The sequence below is a fragment of the Hesperophylax consimilis genome, chromosome 3, assembly GCF_061612785.1.
Source record: "Hesperophylax consimilis isolate HC1 chromosome 3, BYU_Hcon_1.0, whole genome shotgun sequence".
NCBI classification, from domain to species: Eukaryota; Metazoa; Arthropoda; class Insecta; order Trichoptera; family Limnephilidae; genus Hesperophylax; species Hesperophylax consimilis.
In genome coordinates this window covers 36314711-36339147 of record NC_142838.1, presented here as the reverse complement: position 1 = coordinate 36339147, position 24437 = coordinate 36314711, and the positions used below count along the sequence as shown (strand labels likewise).

Sequence of the window (24437 nt, the reverse complement as noted above, 5' to 3'; positions counted from 1 at the left end):
ACATGCGGTGATGGATTCCCAAAGACAAAAGTGAATTTAGATATATAATATATATTATAAGCAATGACATCAAAAACAATACACATGCTGTGGAGATCTCAAAAGTGGCAAGCAAAAGACACGGTAATTGTCGTACTTTCAATATAATGGTTTTTAACTGTAACGCGTCGCGTGAATTAGTGTGTTATCTCTAACAAAATTGCTTAAATGAGTGTCAAAATGCCCGCAGGATTAGTGAGAAAAGTTTCCATTAGACGGCAAACACTAGTAAAACTATTTATTATTTTCAATAATTTTAATTGTTTCCAGAGATTTTAAGAGCCATTAGAAAGCGAAATAGCGAACGTAGCAAAACATAAGTATCTGAAGGACAATTTGCTGAGTGGGTCGTCTCACACAGCGTTCCGTATTTACCTTAGTGTAAGCGAGAAAGCGTATCTTATCATCTCAATCACACCGATGTAGAATGTAGTTTTCTCCGCACCTTTTAAATACGAAAATGCCGCCTGATCCTATAGCTGTTTCATTCACACACACTTTCTTTGAATGCCTGTCTTTGTCATACATAAACAACGTTCAAATTAAGAATTTACTGGAAACATGAGAGTGTTTATTACTTGCCACATTGTATTTTAATTTTGTGAGGCCATAACGAGTCTAACTGTATTGTAACGTCATTGATTATTAGATAAAATAAATTATAATTTTATTTTGTAAGTCAATGGTAAACAGCATCAACCTAAAACCGAATGAGATGAGATTGTGATAAAAAAAAAAATTAAAAAATAATCGAAAATATTTAGAAATATAAATGGTGAAGGGATAATATATTTATACACACGCAGAAAACAATGTTAAAGCGATCCATCGATAAATAGCTACATAGGTACATGCCGGATGATTAAAAATGGTTGATAATTTCGTATTCGAAAAATCTTTTGAGTATACCATGATTACGGTTTTTTGTGAAAATTGTTGACTATTTCATTACTTTGGGGTTAGTAATGTAAAAAATTTCGAAAGGTTGTTACTACGTAAATAAAAAGGGTGACTGGATAACTCATCAAAATGTCAATTCAACACACCTATAAAAAGTGCTCTAAAGTTATGAAAAGTGATGAAACAAAAACTAGGTTAAATAGGTCATATATGTAACTATTTAACCTAGTCTATGTTTCATCACTTTTCATAACTTTATAGCACTTTTTATAGGTGTGTTGAATTGTCATTTTGAGGAGTTTCTAAAGATATCAACGAACAATTGAAAGATATATTATTTTTTAATAAAAGAATATTTGTAAACCTGCTGTAAAGTGAAACCAAATACCCTAGAATATTAATATGTCATACATTCAACTCCAGTGAAATAGTGGCAATATCAAGAACTCTAGCAGCTGTAGCATATTGACTTTGACATTCCTTTCAATGGCGTCAAATTGAATTTATTTAGTACTTAGTGACGGTGTTTTGTGCTCTCTAATTTGTATTTTTATCAATATTCATTAAAAAAAACATTCCAAAGAGTACGTTCTGTGGTTCAGTTTACGAACAAATAACAAAAACACTCCCAAGTCATTTTTCAAGATGCCAAAGAACATTCCAGGTTATAGGTAGTTTGAGAAAGGATTTCGTTAAATCCTAGCAAATAAAATGTTATTGATTATGTAAAACGTGGATGAAAATAAAATTACAAAAAAATTAAGGTTAATTCAGCAAAGCTGTGTTAGTTCCATGTAGCATTCTGTGTTCAAGTTGAAGTTATACATCGTCAATACATATTGATTTTCACAGCACATTTTTGTATTTTTTTATGTGACACCTCACAAGAGCGTCCCTGTCTGTACGGTGTAAAGACAGGGGAGCTATGTCACTACCTTATTTATTAATAAGTGACGGAGGAAAAACAAAAATTTTAATATGGAGAAAAATGAGAACGGCATTTTTATCAAAATACTGTAAAAAATGTGGCTGTATGACCATTTCCTTGTAAAATATTAGGCATTCAGAATATATCTGAATATTTGGCTTTAATATTTTTTTAATGTATGAGCAAAACAAGCAGTAAGGTCGTTGTGGATTATCTAATTTAATTTAATTTTTTCGATTTCCATAATTTAAATCAATTAAAATGTATGAGAGAAAACCAAAGCGCACAACTAATGCCGCTAGAAGGCGCTAGTATAGTGTGGTTGCCATCAGAATGTATGGGAAATGTCAGAAGTGGGAGGTATTATTAATATTATAGGGTATTTGGTAACTACTAATTATATGGCACGATACGATTTAGAGAGAATAAAGCTATTTTTTCAAAATAATGTAACGATAAGCAAAAAATAAATACACATCTAAAATAAATACACACCTAAAATAAATACACACCTAAATAAATACACACATAATAAATATACAATGAAAGCCCTGATTGATGACGATTATGTACATTTGGTAAGGAATACACACATACAATGAAAGCCCTGATTGATGACGATTATCTACATTTGGTAAGGAATACACACATACAATGAAAGCCCTGATTGATGACGATTATCTACATTTGGTAAGGAATACTTTGATTAATGATCTTGGGGTAACATAATAATTTATGAATCTAAATTAATAGTTGAGGGATGGTTTTAGAATAATGCCAATTAGGTGATAGTTAAAATATCAACACCTCAACGCAATAAGATACGCAATGGCACAGAGTAGTGACAGAAGCAACAAAGATTAGTGGCAATCTATACAGAAGTTAAAAGCCACAAGTTGCGTGAGATAAAAAGGCCATGGGCGATGAATGTAGTGATATGCGACACGGGCAATGAACTGGGTGAAATACAGGTGATGGTACAAATGAAGCCTGAAACACAGATAGCAAATGGCACATAGTGTAAGACGGTGATGAAGGAAGCATGCTTAGACACTGAGATGGTGTGAATGAAGCACAGCGGCTGATGGCGCATGACACATGGCGTGAGGGGTGGCGGGGACTTACAGGGTGCTGGAGGCGAGGTTGGTGTCCTCGTGCTTGAGCTGGCCGTCCAGGGCGAGCCCCCACTTGTCCTTGTTGTTGGCCAGCAGGGGGGTGGCTATGAATATTTTGCTCAAGGTGAAGCCTGGCGCAATGGGACACCCCTCCCTGAATCACCACCACCGAGCAACAACGCAAACCAAACCAAAAAAGAAACAAGCAAATACTTTAGTGACTACAGGTATTAAAGAACAACGTGGAGCGGGGAGCTTGGCCAACACGTTTCAGGGTGTAATCTGATTACCTCCTGAAAAACCTGTCGGTTCGGCCCATTACTAACATTACTGGAGTAAAGCGGGAGTTCTGTGGAGAGATGCACAACACCGGTCTTACTGTTACGAGGAACTACAGGAAGAGACTGAAGAGAGGAAACAATACAGCACTACCCCATTCCCATCCAGATTACTCTCACCACCGTAGATTTCACAACCACTTACCAACGCTTACTTCTTCCTTGACTACTGTCCTCTATCTAACCAAAATTTGGCATATTCGGTTAAAGAAAATATTATACTTCTTCTTGTCGAACAAAGTAGCAATAGTATAGAGTTAGGCAGGCTTTTTAGCCAAACATGACAATAATCAAAAATACTCAGAAATTAAGTGCTCACATATGAAAATTATAAGTGTCACATGTAACTTGAACTAACATGGAGGCAATGAGAGTAGAGTGTGCGTGAGAGAAGTAAGCGTGGCGGGCGGGTGTGGGGTGGTTTGTTAGCTGCTCACACTGTGGAGGAGGCGAGGTTGGTGTCCTCGTGCTTGAGCTGCCCATCCAGAGCCAGGCCGCGCTTGTCCTTGTTATCTGCTAGCAGTGGCCGCACCGAGAACACCTTGCTCAGAGTGAAGCCCGGTGCCACGGGACAACCCACGCTGGAAAACATACTATCTTCATACCGTACTTCCTTCACTTGTCTCCTATTGTCTTATCTCCCCATACACCATACATGATTAGGTGAACCACAAGAACATGACTATATCACATTCAGGGTGGAAGTAATTAAATTATTAATGCTTCTTTCTTGTATTCTATTAATTAGCATTTGCAATTATCTATGCATCTTGTAGTATTTAATGTGTTTATATTATACAGGGTGTCCGGAAACTCGTAGTAAAAGCGGGAAACTTGTGAATCTACATCACATTTGGAGTCGATTTTGTGGTATAACTTTTTTGATTCGAGCTTTCTTCTTAAGTAAATCGAGTCCAAAGTTGGAATTTTTTGGATGTAATTTGAAAAAAATCAGTCGCCAGGGGGATAATATCAGCTGTTATGATTGCTATTTTCTATTTTATTTTTCTGAATACAACTAGCTATTCTGGGGTAACTACTAATGGTATAAACTACTTTTATAAATATATAAAAACATTATCTGGTAAGACGGAACAATTTACAATTAAATAATTTTGCAAAAACATTTAAGTTATTACGAAAATAGAATCAGCTGGCACACCGCAATACTTTAGTGCTGGCACACGAGTTAATGTCTTTTAAAATGCATCGAAGTGTAGACCCGGCTCCAAAAGTAATTAACTCGAAAAAAGTTTTAAAAAGAAAAAAAGGAGTTTTTTTTGGGTTCTCCGTATCATGTAGATTCACCAGAGTCCCACATGTATAAGGATGACTATTTAAATATTTAAAAAATAATACATTACAAATAATTTTACTTGGATCTCATAAATTGAATCGAAAAAATTTGATTTAAACAATAAATTATTACGGTGTCTTTAAGATATTAAAACATCAAGCTAACATTATTTCTATAGATTAATTGATATTTTACTTTAAAGCATTAAAAAAAGTCGAAATATCTTTAACAGAAAAAAAAACTGGAAAATCAGAGCGTATTAAAATACAAACCACAATCCACCCAGTGTTAATAATATTTCGCTAAAGCACAGCCCAGGTACAACATTCAGATCTCATTAATTTGGGCACATTTAAATAAAAACCTGTCAAAATGATAAATATTTCATTAAACATAATAATAAATGAAAAATCACTTGAAAACAGCAGGTTAAGAAAAACAATGTGAATGGATGTGAATTATTCAAAATATTTTTTTTTCATATCCAGTATTGACAAAGTCAAAGTAATTAACAATAACAACTGTTAAAAGATTTACCATGCCACAATAAAAAAAAATTATTAAAAAAAGTTACAGCACTTTGAAGTAAAATATCAGCTGTGCTTTCAAAATATCTGCCGAAAATTGTAAACAAAACCATAAAACACATCCAAAAAATGTGGACAAACAATTGGGCCATGAAACTTCCAGTGATGGTAGATTTGGCGAATGAGTATTACTTTACTCAATTAGCTCATTATTCAAACAAACTTAAAATTATATTGACTCACGTTTCCCCCTTCCGAGATCCACCAAACCATCCTTGGAATGGGATAAATTTTCTTTTCCCCGGCCTTATTCTCCTATCGCACACAACATTAAACAATCGTCAGTTAATCCTAATTCGGCAACGGCTTTTAGTTAACTTTAGTCATTTCAAAAATTTAAGTAAAAAAAGAAAAGGCCCAGCTCAAAAAAAAATTATAATTAATACATACATTAAAAATTAAAGTAATTTTAGAACAAAATGCAATAATGGCTGTATTAAATCAGCATTTGGTTAATGAAAAACCAAGACAATAAAGTACTTTTTTTATCTGGGTAGCAACGTTAGTTTGGAAAAAAAGAACTGTTTTTGGGGTAACATTGATTTCTAGTCTAGAAAAACATAGTTTTTTTCTGGAAAAATATCTAATTTAGCTTAGTAAAGTGCACTTTTTACTAGGTAAAATGTAGTCTAGCTTAGAAAAATGTGCATTTTAAAGGTTTTTTTTTTAAATCTAATGGAACAGTGTAATCTAGCTTTAAAAAATATATGAACCTTGCTTTGGTCTCAGACTTACTCGCTTTCTGCTTCAGCAACGGTGCACTTGTACTGGGCCGTGGAGAACAGACAGATGTCAGCAAACTGCCTCACAGAAACCTTAATCCTCTTCACTGTCCGATTACTGTTATTGGCTATGTGGACATTAACAGCTATGTTTTCTCCATGGTGATAAAGCTGGAAAAATTAAGCACAAATCAAAAGACTTGCTGAAACCGATAATCAAGTATTTTTGAACCTCCATGAAGAAATAAATACAAAATAATAATCTCATGATCTCAATTAGTAAACTAAGGCCCTTCTTCCACCAGAATACGCAAGTATCCGATACTGATGTTGTATTTTATTATTAGAACGGTCTTGGCCTATGGATGTGAGGCGGGAACACTGACAGCAAAGTCTGCGGAACGGCTGGACACCTTCGAAAGAAAGGTACTTCGAAGAATCTTAGGAGCGGTGCGAGAGGGAGAGGCATGGAGAATCCGCCACAATAAGGAGCTATATGACATCTACCAAGCTCCCAGACTCTTTACTCATTTACGGCTCCAAAGACTAAGATGGGCCGGACATGTGCACCGAATGCCAAGCACACGTGTACCAAAGAAGGTTCCAACAGGACACCCGGGAGGCAAACGAAAGGCGGGCAGACCTAGGCTGAGATGGGAGGACGATGTCAGGAAAGATGCCAGAGGACTACTCCATGTTGCAGATTGGAAGACGACGGCCGAGGACAGAGGGCGGTGGAGGCTCATGTTAAAGGAGGCCAAGGCTCGAAATGGGCTGTAGCGCCATTGAAGAAGAAGAAGAAGAAGAAGATGTTGTATTTATGTCACAAAAAAACTTGTCACGCACAACTACTGAAATAACGAGACCGGCATCGCCGCCACCACCACTCTAAATGTCCAAACTAGTTTTTATAAACCCACAACTGCTGTAGGTGCCATTTTTTGTTGACAGTTTGTTTCTAGCATTAGATCTAAAGCACACGCATTTACACATTCACACAAAATGTCTGACACAAATGACAATGATACTATAATTTTGGCAAGACTATCAGATTTATTAATTGATCTGCCATGCTTTAAGTCTCGTTGACGTGAGTGGTAACAACTTAGACTGGCCGGTTACGAGAGACTGGCTTCATCGACGGGTTTACAAAATTTCAGCAATGTTTGCCTGTGTACGAACCTCCACGCAGATGTATGGCGGTACTCATGAAGATACTTGAATCGTCGAGTATCGAATATTTGCGTATCCCTGTGGAAGAACGGTCAAAAGGAAATATAGTATTGTTACCTCCTTATCAAGAGAAGCCTCGAGGTAGAGCTTGTTTGGACTCATCATAAACTCCTTAGATACTTCTACTGATGGCTGTTCACCTTGCTTGCTCGGCGCGTACATGATCTTTCTGATAGCCAAACGTACTGAATTTCTGGAAAAATCATCAGGAGTTTCATAAGTCATTATTCAATGTATCCATTCTTTTCTTATACAAAGAGAACACTTCTAGACTGAAGTAAATATTTATCAGTTAACCACGACAGCCTGTGAAGTTATTTATGTAAAAAATAACTTCACAGGTAAGATAAAAATATGAAATATGCAAACAGTAACACAATTATTTCTAATAAAAACTATTTTGTTTATAAATATGGTTTTAGGATGCAGCATATTTTTCAGTTCCAAGAATTTTATTTTATTTGATTTACGCCCAGCCGGGCAGCAATGCCATTGAAAAGTAAATTTTCTAAACCGGAAAGTTTAAATGTTTTGTATTTCGAAGTATTTACACACAACATTGAAACAATGGCAATCATTCATGTAAATGTTTTGAAAAAGGACAAAACAAATTATATGCAGGAGACCTCCCTTTGTGTACATTTTTAGGATTTAGGTGAAAAAATAGCTCCTTTTTAACACAGCAAGGTTTAGTCCTAGTTTAATACTATTACCTACAAACATAATGTGACCACCATAATCCACCCTCTTTCTTCATATTGGCATTGGAATTTTCCAAAACTGTTTTACGAAGCATAGGAGCGCCTCTTCCTCACGATTGTTGGAAATAATATAAAAACTAATATTCAGTAGTGGCAGTCACACCTCTTCGTCACGATTGTTGGAAATAATATAAAAAATTAAGATTTAGTAGTCGCTGTCACCTTTTGTGTGGCTTATCATCCTGCGACTCGGCCACGAAGGCCTTCAGCTCGTAGTCCACACCGCAGGGCTTGCCCGTGTCGCCGGGCGCGGGCTGCAACGTGACGGAGGCTGGACAGTGCGGCGGCAGCTCAAAGTAGAAGGGGAAGGCGCAGGGTCCCAGCTTGCGCACCAGGCGCTCCTGCAGCCGAGTGAGGGGTCGCCGCGCGCCGCCCAGAGCGCCCGCACCGATGCCCGGCGCGCCGCCCGCAGCGCCCCCGGTGGTGGGAAAGATCTGCTCGGCCGCTAGGTACAAGTCCTTGCGGAAGGTAAGGCCAAGCACGTCCAGGTCCTCGCGCCCGTAGCGAAAGGCCGCCAGGACGTGGCCAAACACCTTGCGGTCCTTCACATACTCGGGGTCTATCAGGACTACACCGTCTGGAATAAGGATTAGATTAAAGGAGTGTGGTGTAATCATAATAATTTCGTTAAGAATTTTCATTAAATCAATAAGAAAGGCTTAATATAAATAAATCCATCTTCTATATTTATATATACATACAGGGTGTATCAGCAGGTACCAAAAAGATTTTAAACAACTATGATGATATTTTTTTCAATAAAAAACTAATCATACTTCGCGCATGAGTAGTTGGGTACAGCCTAGCGGTTCACGCACTCCGTCTCATTCCAGCAGCTCGGTAACAGACGAGACGCTTAGCAGTGTGATCAGTGGTGAAGTGTGATTATTTATTTGTTTTAATTGAAAAAAATACAGTGTGTCCGGGGATAATTTTCAGGTAAAAACGTAAAATTGGTCTGCCGTTTGAGTCTGGCATTATTATTTTGAGCTGTTGCTAAATCCCGCACCCACAAACCGCACAAATGCTGTTGTTTCGTCAGTCTATTTAATTGCCGCGCTTCGTGTCATTAACTTTTATTTTATTCGCAAAGGATTCAGTTAATTGAATGTCTCTAGCAGTGTTTAACTTTAAAAATTGATTGTTTTAATCAAAACTTGTTAATGTAGTGTGTCTTTATCTTACGGCCGTTGTTCCCAATCCTACTGATTTAACTGTTGAGCTGAAATTTTAGCTCAAACGCACAACTACGCTCTTTAAAAGTTATTTGTCTTTTTTAATCCTACCATCATGTAGAATCATCTCCAAGTTAGTGCACTTTACCCCTGGTCACCCTGTATATCAGCGGACAGCAAATTTAAATTTTGTTCCTCTAATTGTGCTCAGATATGTGATGTAACACCTGTATATTATATGGGAGCGTTACTATGGCGGCGTGGCTTTGTTTTGAGATTGATGAAATTTTGCACACTTGACCTTCAAAAAAGAGGAAGGTGACCATTTGCACGAGATTTCGAAAAGCCACCCTATAATTTCGAAAAACTCTGTGCAAAACCCGGGCAATGCCGGGGAAATCGCCATATTTACTATAAAAATTTAAATATTATGAAAATTTCCCAATTTTTGCCCCCCAAACTTACCTATAGGATCAACGTGTGTTATATGATCCACAAAATCCCTCTTCCCGAGATAGACGGTTATCTGAAATGAATAAAAAAATTATGACGATTTATATTTTATTTTCAAATTAAAATTATGTATAGGAAAAACGACACATTTAACATACATAAAACAAAAGGTAATAATAAAACATATATCATTTATATTTATTATAATAATAATAAATATAAATGAAACATGAAACAGAACAAAACACAGAAAAATAAAAAGATAACGGTCACAACTTTATTTTAACAGAAATCTTAGACACACGTCAATACTTCCTACTCCTAAATGTAAAAAAACAATAGGACAGTTCAACCATGAATATCTCGGAGTTAAATTTTTTAACTCATTACCAGAAAAAATTAGAAACATGAATGCAAATATAAACGAATTCAAAAGCCACCTTAAAAAGTATTCCGAACAGTTGAACTGAATCGTACCAAATATAAACCAATATAACAACACCCCCATACACACAAGCCCTGCTTATTTATGGGGGTACATCAAATACTAATATTATGTAATTAATAACTGTACTATATTGTGTAATTACATTATGTAATTGTTATATTATGTAATTCGTGTATCTTTTTTTTACTAATAAAAAAAAAAAAAAACTAGGAATCGAACCCAGAATCTCTTGTCTTACAGGGAAAAGAATCTTAAACTACTCGACCTTGGGACCTATTTATTAAGTGTCATATTTGTCGATCTCTAGTTGTGACCGATATCTTTTTATTTTTCTGTGTCTTGTTCTGTTTCATATTTATTAGTATTATCATCAATAACTTTTATTTTATATTATACATTATAAACATAATAAGTTTTTTTTAAATATGTTGTTTTTTAATAACATATACTCATATATTCAAAGAACAACCTTGAAAATTTTGGTATTATGTGTTATTTAGGTAAAAAAAAATATTATTTACCGAATTTAAAAACATCGATTTCCAAATATTTATTCACATAATGAGGCCGTCTCCTATCGTTTTATTTCGATGAAAATGTATGATATTTGATGAGTTATTAACAACAGTAAAAATAGTTTTTCGCTATCTCTAAAAATGACAAAGCTATGAGCTTTCAAAGTGAACTTGGGTAAAAAAGTAAGCAATGGTGTCTCGTTATGTCACAATTCAGTACACATTCATAATTCGAAAGGTAGTGCTACACGTGCTTGCAGTAGCGCCGTGCATGACAAGACGTGATGTGACAATCTTTTCGGCCTTCCTCAAATATCACCATTTGAAGGATTTTATCTTCGGTATTTTCAAAATATTCTAAAAGTTAAGTCCTCAGCATGCTTTAATTAATTTGTAAAAATCCTGAAATTTTGTTGTAGGAGACATTATTACAGGTTCCAGGATACGCACCTTCCCGTTGGGCGAGCTCTTCTTGAAGACCCTTGTGGCTTGGCGCTTGCTGCTGGCGTCGTCCATGTCTGGGCTGCCCGAGGGCGCCGCCTCCGCGCCCCCACCCCCGCCCGCGCCCTCCGCCACCACCGCCGCTTCTGTCTGCAACACAACCCCACAACACAAACTCATTACCATTACAAATACCTCAAGTGATACCAGCTTAACAGCCATCTAGAAGCAATCTTCCGAACAGGACTTCCATTGATATGCTTGGTGTAACTATAAGTGACCAGCTAAGGTACAGGGAGCTCCATCGAAGCCAGAGTAAAGTTGGCCTCTCAGAAGCTGGGCGTACTGTACAGGGCCCGCAGATACTTTAATAGTACACAACTGCTGACCCTGTACAAATCGCAAGTGCGCTTACTGTCGAATTTGGCAGCCATCTCTGGTCCGGAGCCCCTAAATACCTGAAAAAAAACCCTCGACTCTGTGCAGAAACGGGCGGTCCGTTTGATAGATTCCCCAATCTTAACAAACGGACTGCAATCTTTGGAGCACATGCGTCAGGTAGGTATGCTGTCCTTGTTCTATCGGTATTACAATGGAAGATGCTCTGAGGAACTAGCGTCATTGATCCCTTCGGCACCGGTGCGTAGTCGGGATACACGCCAAACGCGCGCCCAACATTTATACACGGTTGACATTTGTCACATGAGAACGGGTCGCTTCTACGATTCGTTCTTAGGTTCAACAGCTCGGCTGTGGAACGAACTGCCGGCCTCTGTGTTTCCTCCCTCCTACAACATGGGACTCTTCAAGACCCATGTTCACTCCTTCCTCTCCACAAAAAGACCCTCCACACAGCATCCCCAAAGATGACACAGGCCCTGAGGGAAATTATTTTCTTCAGGGCCTCCTGTGTGGAGTTAATATATAAAAAAAGATCTTTTAAAATAGTTTATGTTGATCTGAGCATTTACTTTTCGGCAACTTAAAGGGTTACAAAAAAACTTTTAGAGCCGGGTGTACGCTTCAATGCTTTGCAAAAGATATTATCGAACACCTGATATTAACCTCTTAGAAGCTGATCAAAAAAAAATATTATCTAAAAAAATTCCAACTTCGGACTCGATTTACTCGAAAACTCGAAAAATTACCACAGTAATATAATAATATAATGACAAGTAATACCAAATGTGACGTAGTTTTACCAGTTTCCCGCTGTACCACATAGTTTCCGAACCCCCTGTATTACACCAATACCACGCTAATAAAAAAAAACACGTTTGATTTTTCACTTTAATCCAGTGACATTTCTAACAATAGGACCAATTTATGAATTTTCTTATTGCTTCGCAGACAATACGTTATGACGAGCTTCCGGAAGAACCAATACTAGCACAAGTAAAGCAGGGCTCCCACCTGATCTATTCTATGAAATAAGTTGAATCGACTTCAACTTACGTTCTATGAATAGAGCATAGATTCTAATAGAATTGATTATGTGGAAAAATCCCTTGCGCCTCTCAGCCAGTATTATTTTCTTGAGAATTTTCAATGGAGAGTTTGCAAACTTTTAGACATTCTATTTATCAAATTTGGGACCGATGTTAAATTGGGCCGCGATTTGTGCAACACTGCTTTAATCCAACCAACCAGGAATCTGAATTACAGTGCGAGTTATACTTAATAATTCACCCTTTAGGAAACAAATTATAAATAACCATCGCAGACTCGTCAAAAATCACGCAATAATTATACCTACTTCTACACGGAGAAAACTTACAGATATTACTGTTGATTTATTAAAAATCTGGTCAAATTATTTATTTTCATGTTAAAAACGGGACTGCAGGTCTTTAACGAATGAAATAATAAAGTATCTATGAGGACGGCGGAACACGGTGATTCATAAAAATATTGATATTGATATACTGATATTGTCGCATTCCATCATGATATTCATTAGGAAAAGAAAATGTGTTTTCGATATTTTCTGAATGATGCATATTTTATCAGGAAATTGGCTTGCTATCACTTTTTTAACGGGAAAATTTTTCTCCGTGTAGGATTTATGAAAGAGAAATTTATTTAAAAAAATATTTGCCTTAGATTCACTAAGAAATTTACCTTTCCAGACTACGTGAAAATTTACGACATTTGGATTGTCGGATAACGACAATATATAAATACAAGACGCGTTATAACTCATACTAATCGAACACAAAAATGTAGCACCGATTATGAAAAAGATAGCCATTTAAAAAAAAACGAATGAAATAGATATATGAGCGGTCTGCTAAATCATGTCCACTGGACCTAATTCAGTGAAACCACACGCGTTGTCTCAGTAACGTAGCTTCACTCTACTCATTTAACCCTCTAGGCCTCTGGCATATTGACCGTTATATTTTGTAAAGATGCTGTCAGAATGTCGGGGAACTTGTGTGTATTTCCACTTCTCAATAAAATCCAAATAAACGGGATATAGTGATGAAAAATATGCTTTCGAATTTTTTTATTACAAATATACCTACCTACATAATTTCTGAATTCTAACATAAAGATTTTGAAAATGGCTCACTTTACATTTTTTCGTCTAAACACTGAACAACAATTACTGATAACGGAAAAAAACACATATTTTATTAAAAAAATGCATTGTAAACATTACTGCCACCTTACCCTTTGCCGTTTCATATAAAAATAATAAGAAATTTACAAAGTTTGATACATTTTTCTCAAATTGGGATCGGTTTGGTTTCATGGAGGACACTTTATTTAGTCTGTTGTTAACTTCTATATTTGAATATAAAGCTTGGTGTTTTTCCTTTCTAACACAGTTTAGTTCATATTTCTGACTATGACGGCGAAAGACACAATGATTTCTATGAGACCATATGAGCTGTTCCGAAAAGCGAACAAATTTAACTTGCAAACAATTCAATAACATAGAAGCAATGACCTCCATGTTCAACGGAGTGGTCAGAAGCAAGCTGGAGTACGCCAGTACTGTCTGGATACCTTATCAACTTAAATACATAAATATGATTGAACAAATTCAAAAAAAATTCCTAAGGTATGTTTACATGCGATCATACGGAATATATCCGAAATTCATGCATCACGTGGAACTGCTAAAGGAGACAAATTACCAAAGCCTGGAGACTAGGCGTAATGCCGGACTCATGGTATTTGAATTAAAGTTACTAAAAAACCTTATCGATTGCCCATATCTCCTGTCATGCTGTGGCTTATTCGTTCCTGATAAATACTGTCGAAATCGTAGCCACGACCTATTCTGTATACCGCAGGGTCGGACAGATTTCATTGCCCAACATAGCATGACAAGAGGTATGACCTTGCTAAATGCCCTACCATCGGATATAGATGTGTTTAATATCACTATACCATGTTTAAAAAAAAATATGTACATGTATTGTTAGTTTTAATAAAATTGTACCATAATTGGACTTACCTGTCTGTCGTACAATAATAAAAAAATAAAAAAATTGACTCTGCGGATAGTTTGTTCCCAAAACCGAAAATATTAGCCTAGTGACATTTAGAACAAAACTAAAACAATTAAAAATATATATATTTTGGTGCCAACTTTATCGCTTGTCTGATATGATTTATAATTATCAATTCTAATTTTACGCATTACGCAGTAATGCAATTTCAAATCACGCACCCATCTACCGACAACCGAAATTAGCATGTTTATAATTGAATAATATTCTGGTAGAAAGGAATAACATAATATTCATACCTGTTCCGTCAAGATGGATGTTATCTGGCAACAATGGAGGATTCTGAAACAAAAGAAAATAAAAATAAATACGAAAGTCGCAATAAGCCTGATGTTTCCGAACAATAGTGCAAGTCATAGTTAATTCATCAATATGTCACGTCATTCTCAAATAATACGGAAATTTTTTACGATGCCCCCCATCGACAGCCACGAAAATTGACGAATAAATTAATTGATGGTTGTTATTAATGTAAATTCCTATGTAATTATTGAATGACGTTGCAATGAAGTATGGTCCACGCATATCGGTTCACTGTCCACTGTGAGATATCAGTCGGTTTTGGAAAATATAAGGAAAGCAATGGTATAACCTTCATCGGTAAGTAGGGTTTTACCATGGTCAGAATTCGTGTAAATTGACTTATTGATGTTAAACTTAACCTCTCGACTGTGAGTCGCGGAGCATTAGCGCGTGGCGCCGCGCCGGCCGCCGCACAGTTGGCTGAAAATCGCCTTTCATAGACATAGACTTAAATTTTCAATGGTATTTTTTTTGGCTAGAAATGGATTTTGCTGATTTTGATTACTATGCTATAAAATTTTGTATGAAGTAATTGGGTGTACAAATGAAGGAGTCATCATTTTTTTAAGAAACACAAAAAACACTACAAGATGTTTTTCAGGATACCTACAAACGTTGACAGGTTATATATAGTTTGTGAAATATAATATGAATTCCTTAAATCCTAGCAAATAAAAGGCTCTTGATTACATAAAAAGTGAAATAAAAAAAATAGAGAAAATTTCTCACAATTATACAAGTATTTTATTACCTTTCTAAACCATCAAAGACAGAGTTAATAGCCGCTTTAATATTTGTTTTATGTATGAGCAAAAAAGCAGTAAGGTAGTGCGTAGGTTACCTAATTTTTAATTTATTCGATCTATAATTTATTAACATAAAATAAAAAATACATTTCACATAAAATCCAAATGTATGAAAGAAAACCGAGGCGCACAACTCCACAACTCTCGCCGCTAGGAGGTTCTAGTCTAGCATGCTGCCATCAGAATGATGAAAATCTGAAATTATTAGTTATTAGTATATCAGTTAACTTTAAATTTTTTAAATTTAGCTGGTTATTAGTATATCAGTTAACTTTAAATTTTTATTTATTTGTGTTCTTACATCTTCTATTATTTTTTATTTATTATTTACAATTTTGTATTTTTTGTAAATCTCTCAGGCCACGGGTACAGAACCCTTAGTTTTTTTCAAATATTTTTTATTATTATTATAATTTTAAGTGAAAATCTGTTATTGGATTTTATCTTTATTATTTACTTTATTCTTATATATGTAAATAATCTGTTGATTTTCTCAAATAAATAAAATAAAAATAAAATATATGAGAAATGTCTGAAGTTGGAGGTGTTATTAATATTATATGGTATTTGAAATTACTGGTGCTAGTAAAAATTAAGATTAAAATCTCAGAAAAACGTATTTCTTTGTGAACTTGTCTTCGAACTAATTGGTGGGAGGTCAGTACTGAGTACTCAGTGTCCCTCCCCTCACCCACTGCATTAGCGTTGCTCAACTCCTCTCATCTCTCATCTCAATCAATTACCATCGCCCAGCCTCTTTCCTGGCCATTCTTATTTATGGTCCCCATTCAGTCCCCAATCATTTCAATTAAATTTTATAAGACGAATAAGAACCTTGAACATTAATTTATTACCATCCGAAATTAATTTTAGATCCGCTCAAAACTAAAATCAAACAAAAAGCTCGCTAATCAAATAAAGTCGAAGAATTTTATTTTACTTATAAGATTTTGTAAAACAAGAGATATTTTTTAGACCCATACAAAACGCAAATCAGTTCAAAAGCTCGCTAATCAGTATTGAAATTATTTAATCGACGCAATATGCGGTTATTACGAATTATACTGATTTATTTTACAAAGGTCAGAAATCTGACGAGTTATCATAATTATTTATGGTTGCGTCAATCACAAAATCACTAATGTATTAGTTGATTATATTGCAAATCAGTTTTCTATTGAAAGACTAAATCGAAATTGCAGAGATGTTATCAATATCAGGGAGGCACTCAACTGGACGACGATTTTGATCGTGTCTCCTATTGCAGGAATTAACTCCATCAAGTGTAATAAAGTGCGAAAAACGAGTAGGATTCCATAGAATTTCGGTCGGCGAGTATTGGAATTATTAGTATTTTATAAAGCCAAGAGTATCCAGGACACGTATTTAATATCAGTGTTTTTATTTTAATCCAACCAATACACCACTACAAAAGCAAATATTTCTTTAGAATTTACCTGTACCTTTTTTAAAATTAGTTCCACAGAGGAGGCCCTGATGAAAATAATTCCTCTCAGGGCCTAAGTCATATTTGGGGTTGATGTGTGGAGGGTCTTTTTAGGGAAGGAAGGAGAGGAAGTTAGGGGAAGGAAAAGGCATGAGGGGAGGGTAGGAATCTGGTGGTCAGTGCGTTCAGGAGTGACGGACGTATGAACCCATCTCCCCTAGCGGTTCAAGGCGATGTTTTGAGAGAGTCCAGTTGGAGTCAAAAGGTCTCCCTCGACCAGTCTCTCGCAATCTGGGCTGCCGCTCAGTTCCTCAGTTGCTGGGCAGACGCATCTGCCACCAAGACCCGAATAAAACATAGCATACCAAAAATCTTTGCAGGGTGCGAGTCAGACGTGTCGAAGCGCCCCTGAGGTGATATCTCACAAAAGCGGCGCTATACAAATTGTCATGTAAATTAATATGGACTATTCATATTTGGGCACGAGGGCACTTAAAACATGTGAAACTAAACATTCTAAAAAGAGATTAAAAAAGCCGAACTCATCACATTCTCTACGTTCAATAAAAGTCAATGAATTAATTTCCTCTAAAACTTTTCCGGTAACTTTGTAAGTCCGAGATTTGTAAAGTTATTCGCCCAAAAAGTTTTTCGGGCAACACGAACGGCGGAACAAAAGAAATCCCCCATAAGTCATCTCCCTCCGAACTGCCGCTAAGGGATTCTCGTAATTTGGATAGTCGTGCAACTTCTGCGGGGAACAGTACGCGGAGGAAAAAACACCGGACGGAAGTTTGCGTAAGATATCAGGAGCAGTAAATCGCACGCCCCGCGATAATACCATAAAGATTTACATAATGGTTCCATTTTACCTCGCCTAATCCTTTCTTTTTCAATACTTCCCGAGGAAACTTCTTTCCCGACAGGGAGTTCAGGTGTTTCACATTAAGTCGTTAATGGAAAGTTATTCACTTGAACTCGACTGGAGACTTACGTCTTCGGAAAGACTGATGTACAACAAAACACAAGACTAAATTATCACGAGGTTCTATGATATAGTAGCTGTACAGCCCGAGTAAATCACGACATTTGATACGTGGTATTACACAGAAGGACTGATACTCAGTGCGAAATACTCAAGAATTAAATAGAGGAGACACATTCAATGATAAGTTCATGTTAACATCGTGTTATCTCTTAAGAGGAAGCTACAAGCCAAAAATGTGTATGTTCTTGGTATACCTTATATTGTAGGTAATAGTCATTAAAATCGCTTGTCAAACGGAATCTAAAAACGTTCGATTACAAGCACAAAACTGTTTTTTATTTATTTTGTAAATAATTTTATAAGAAAGCAAAACAGTTAATCAAGTGCAACTGTCACAGATAATCTTAGCTATAACACTGTATTTTTTTAAATTTGTTTCCTTTGTGCGTTCATACATTTCTACTGAAAAAAAAATTTTTTTAGTAGTTTACATTTATATTTTTTATTCAGTAATTTAATTTTTTATTTGTATTCTGCTCAAACGAAACGATAGGAAAACCTTATTTATCTAAATCATATTTTTAGGTATTCATAATATACACCAATTCGTTAAAAAGATTAATCAAAATAGTGATTTAGCACTAAGCTTCGCCTTAACTATTACGGACACGGTAAAAGGATAAAAAGATATTTAAAATTATTTTTTAATGATATAATAATGTTTATAAGGGTTCCATGATATTTCATCAAAATGAAAATTCAACACACCTCCAAAAAGTTATATAGAGTCATGAAAAGTAATGAAACAAAAACTACGTTTAATAGTTACCTATGTAACCTATTTAGCCTAGTTTTTGTTTTATCACTTTTCTTGACTTCATATCACTTTTTGGAGGTGTGTTGAATTGTCATTTTGATGACATACCCGGTCCCCGTTTATAAGACAAGGTTTTATGCATAGCATAAAGGATAACAAATAATTATAAGCAATAATTAGTCGCCTGAAATATCAATACAAATTGAAAATATCTCCCGAGTAAAAATAAATGCCGCCAACTGGAATTGAACCCGTGCTTCTGATGTCCGGTCAAGTGCTCTGAAACCACTGAGCTATGTCGGCTTATTTCCAACCCGCCAAATGATTCAATATGTACTAGTACCTCAATCAATCATTTGGCTATAATTATAATTATTTTTTAGATATTTTAAAGTACGTTTGAAATCGGCTAGTCTACGGAATAATCATTCACCTGTATCACAGTGGAAAATGTCTTCAGTAGGTGCCAGTCCGACGAACGATTTGGGAGTGTCATTCTTATTATATATACCACGTAATTTTTAATAATGCCACGATACACTTCCATTGAGTTGGCAGATAATATGATGTTTGTGCACTTAATAGATAACAAACCTATCTTTATCTACCTCTAACCGAAGCCACCGCACGTGTATTTGTTATTTTGCATTTGTATGTGAATCCATTAAGGTTATATTAATATAGTTATATATCACGTTTTTTCGGAGTGGTTAACAACTGACACTATTTATAATATGAACTTTTTAATTTGAACATGACATCTCCTCTATACGATCTTGAATATTTCGCATCAAGTATCGGTCACTCTGTATAGGCATAATGTATGAACACCTTCCTGGAAGAAAATGTTAATCAGACAAGTATCATTTTTACAAACTAGAATTGGTCCCCTTGCATGTCCAAGTCTCTTCTAGACTCTCCCAGAATACCCCGTTCAATGGTTCATATAAATCAAAGACATCTAGATGAATATTCCAATTGAATAAATCAATCGATTTGATATGACTAAGTCGGCATTGACCGGTCATTAAGGAGTATCTAACCACTGTGAGTGTTGTTTGTATGCAAATGACTTGGGCGCTTAACATTCTAATTCAATATTCGTCACACGCCGAACACATCATGTAATAATAATTCATAGCGATGGATCATTGTTGTCTTCGTCGCGTTATTGTTATTACTGTTATTAGATAGTTGAACATACCTCCATAAATTATGAGTACATTGAATTATGATAAAAATCCTGACCTCCTGGCAGTCCTGGCAAAAGTTGCTCCGAACGTCAAAGAAAGTGATAACTTGTAAAACAGGTATTGCAGGTTTACATATTACGCGTGAACACAGTGTCAATATTGTTTGTGATACTTACAGAAGAGCTCAAAGTAAAATTACACTTCAACACGCTAATTTAAGCCAAACACGAAATAAATATTTAATTTAAATGCTAAACTAAAATAATATCGATAGGAAGTCAGCTATTAACATGAGATGTCAAAGCAATGCTTCGCGACATTGAAAACATTAGCACGTGTCTTTCATTGATGTCGTAGGTAACTAACTAACTAATTAACCATCACGCCGTTACCCTGCAAGGGTAGGCAGAGAGGACAGACCACCAAACAACTCGATCTTGACACACACTCCTTGCCTCATTCACATTCATACTCTTACATACATACTCTTCTATTATTCTGACCTTGACATTGCCTGACTCAAGTATCTAATTCACTCGATCGTGCCATGTTTTCCTCCGGCGTCCCCGACTTCTGCTACTATTCACATTTGCGTCATATATTCTGTCGTCGGTAGGTATATCTAAATGGTTTCATAATTATATTCATGAATGAATTGTTAAAACCGAGCTAAACGGGAAAATCAACTATTATATTTATGTAATTCAAGAAAGTATTTTGTAATCTACATACATATTTCCTGGAAAACGAATTTTAATAATATTGGGTTTCTTGTGAAACGGAGAATCACTGTTTGAAAATCATAACTAACTAAAGAGAAATTCAATAAATTTTTTGATTCGGGAAATCTTTGAAATTAAATATGAAAGTTTTCAAATACAAGTTGAAATTGGGATATTTTCTTTACTTGCGAGTAGTTTAACATTTTCAATATTCAGCTTAACGAATACGAGGTATAAAATTTCAATTTACTAAGGACGGGTTGTTTCGGAGAATTTGAACAATTCATCAAATTTCAACGTTCATTTTCGGGTTCTGTGAAAGTCCTATTCAAGTTCTGTTATTATATCATCATAGGCTAGTTGCTTGACAAAACTGAAATAAAAACAGAACTTGAAAAAATCTTTCGTAGAACATGAAAATGAACGTTGAAATTTGATGAATTGTTCAAATTCTCCGAAACAACCCGTCCTTAGTGTTAGGAGCCGAGATTTCCAGAAGAATGCATTTTCTCGAATATCACAAGCCGATTTCATTATTTAGGTATTTCTTTAACTTCTCAAAAAAACAAGAAATTTGACGCAACTAAAATACAAAACTTAGGAAAGAAACTTGTTAAATTGCCAGCGGAAATGTAACCAATTAATGTAAATATATTTCAAGCATCTGTAAGATTGGGAACATAAAACTTGTTCAAGCTCATTGACAATATTACAATTACGAAGAAAACAAATGTATTTATGTGAATGCTTTTTTAATTAATCTAAATAATCAAAGAAGAAATATGTATATTGATTTTCATTTTAATTAACTTTACTTGTGGGTCAATTAGCTCGCATCAAATTCAGAGCGAGCGTTCGTTCGCTATAAAAATAATTACCCCGCTCTTTCCCGGGCCATAAATTACAGATAGCGTCCCAAATTAGCTTTTTGTGGAAGTTAACTTCTTACTTTAGCAGGCTTTCGTGAAACCGTAATTCTGGAATTCTTCTATCAAACCACCATGCACCTGTATCATTGATGTATTATACAGTCAATGATCTGTATGCATATGTTGTGTGACTGTTCACACAGCAAAATATTATTTCATAATAAATAAACATGTCTGCGCGGAACGCAATACTGGGGTAGCATTTATTGGTGGAATCACGGGAACGCAAGCACTAGCGGAATGCTGTGTCACAGGGAGAAATGTTAACCCATCAGGGTCGGGGTCGATTTTATAGTACTTTCGACCTAAAAACTAAATTCACTGATATTAAAGAAAAAAGGGTGTCGTTTTAGGCATTTTAAAAATAAAAGTGAACAAGTCACCAGGCAATTATTTATATTTAAAACTAGTAGTTCTGTGAACAGTTACTAGACCTGGCATCCAAAAAAGTATGTTTCCAATTTTATCATATCTAATAAATCAAAACCAAAATTTCCTCTGAAATCATAAGATTTGTATGTACCTATACCTACTTAATTATAAAACATATATAATTTATATACTTACTTTCTTACAATATATATTGACAAAATAATGCAAATATAAAGTATAAATAAACACGACGTTTTAACATTTAAAAAAAAAAAAAATCTTAACTGAACCGCCACCATCTTAAACTGGATACGGAACGTACAAATATATTTACAGACAGACGAAATGCAAAAAAGTCGTGTTAAAACAGGACAACGCTACTCATAGTCAATAAATAAAATACAGATTATAAGAAACGCTTAGATGGTTTGCTTTGATAAAATTTATATATTTTTCAATTTAATCTACTGCCACGTACTGAAGAGTGAGATTCTGTCATAAATCATCCTGTTTGTGAAGGAGTCTTACACTCGGGGACGTCGCCACAACTTGTTGAATTGTCGAGATAGTCGTTGTACCTGAATTAGCCCATGGGGAAACAGACCAGCTATCTGAATACGGCGGATGACAAATCCGACGCATTCTCATGCCGTTTGCGGTTCCTTCGTTTCTTACCCATAATTGATTAAGGTGTTTCGTTATTTTCCCTTAATCGGTTAATAAGTGGTCCGGCTTGCGCTTTATTGTCCTGTTTATACGCACCCTTAAAAACTACAGTGAGCTTACAAAGTTTTTGGCACCTCATACTAAATGTATCAACGTTACCTACTTTTAAAACCAATTAGATAACATTATACTATATCCTGTAATGTCAAAATATCACGTACATGATTAACATAAATACGTATTTTTTTTTTTTTTTTTTTTTTTTTTTTTTTTTTTTTTTTTTTTTTTTTTTTTATTAAATATCAAAAATAATATACAAAAATCAAAAAGTCCCAATAAACTACTTTAAAGTAGTTTGTCATTGGGTGTTTTTTTTTTTTTTTAAATTATGTTTCAAACGTGTTTCATTTAATAGCATAACCAAAGTAACTAATTTCCGTGAAAATGCACCCAAGCAAAATAAGTTTCCGTCCAAGCGATGCACTATTACGCAATCGGAGAATTTCCAGGAAATGTAATGGTAATGTATTGCGGGAACTGAGATGCTATAGTTGAGCATTCGGTAAGATGAAACTGTCTGGTCGGCGGGGGCGGGCTGGTGGTCAGTGAGGCAGGTGGCAGGATGTAGGGCTGGCGGCTGGCGGCTGGCGACGCGGTCACTGGGGCGTGTTCAATATGGTATATTGAAAACCCGCCTGTGTACTCTGTGAAGCTCTGAGAGCGCTTTCGTTGTTCAGCTTTGCATAGATACAAACATCAAAGGAAAATCGGGATCGACATAAATATATACTGGTATACCTATGATTTTGTGATAATCATAAAAAATACAAATCATTGAAGAAGATAATCTCAATAACTTGCAAAAATATGAAAAAGATAAAGAAAAGAAAAAGGTAATGGTCGCAATGGGACTCGGACGCAGAAGATCTACCTCTGGATTTACCGGGGCTGGCTGTTTTGGCTGCTATCTTAAAAATATGAGAAATAGTTAAAGATAATATTAGTAATAAAAAAATGGAAGTATGAATGTAATTATGTGGTAATGGCTCAATTGGTAGAGATGCCAAGTAAGACTAGAAGATCTGGGTTTGAGTTCCAGTTGCGACCGTTACCTTTTTACTTTCTCTGTCTTTTCTTTCAGATTCAGTAGGATTTTTTCCTATAAAACAAGTCAAATTTTTATTAGTTGAACTAAAATCTGATAAGAAAACATCGATAATTACGTTATTATCTCGAGAAAACTAAAATAAAAGAGTTATCATTTATTTTTCAGGTGAAAAAAGCTTTTTATAATTGAGCATTCTTCTTTTTAATTGCTTGTCCAATCCTTTCTAATCTCAATGTTTCTTTTTATAACTTATTTGAATTCAAAGTCGATTGCTGTCATGTGGCTGTCATTCTGAAAAAAACACGAATTCAATTCCGCCGTTAATGGAACAAAAGCGCACGGAGAATTGTTTCATTCAAGCCAAATTTTATTCCAAAACTTTATATGGGCCCTTTCGTCTTTATTGACATAATTGCATAAATTTGACAGCAGTAAATCTTTAAAAATCTTATTGACAGGAAGCCACCTTACCGCAAATAAAAATTATAGATGTAACGGTCGCTATGAGCACTTACGTAAGTTGAACTTCCGTAAGTTAAAGCATTAATTACCATAAGTTGGATGCATGTGTGAACGCTCCAGTGAGTAACTCATCAAAAACTTACGTCTT

At 35.4% G+C, this 24437-nt stretch overlaps 1 protein-coding gene across 3 annotated transcripts in view; it reads right to left on the bottom strand.

Moving 5' to 3' along the window:
• krz (beta-arrestin protein kurtz) overlaps positions 1–24437 on the bottom strand; it is a 199469-nt gene that overhangs the window by 5762 nt on the left and 169270 nt on the right. Inside the window, exons 4-11 of one of the 3 annotated variants that reach the window (XM_089650589.1) lie at positions 14716–14758; positions 10962–11102; positions 9561–9621; positions 8083–8497; positions 7217–7352; positions 5940–6097; positions 5388–5459; positions 3758–3901 (exon numbers count right to left, since the gene is read on the bottom strand). In XM_089650589.1, coding sequence (XP_089506715.1) covers positions 3758–3901; positions 5388–5459; positions 5940–6097; positions 7217–7352; positions 8083–8497; positions 9561–9621; positions 10962–11027 — 1052 coding nt within the window. In that variant the 5' untranslated portion in view covers positions 11028–11102; positions 14716–14758. Of the gene's footprint in view, positions 1–2992; positions 3137–3757; positions 3902–5387; positions 5460–5939; positions 6098–7216; positions 7353–8082; positions 8498–9560; positions 9622–10961; positions 11103–14715; positions 14759–24437 lie in introns of all 3 variants that reach the window. The other 2 variants (XM_089650591.1, XM_089650590.1) reach the window with 2 other exon arrangements.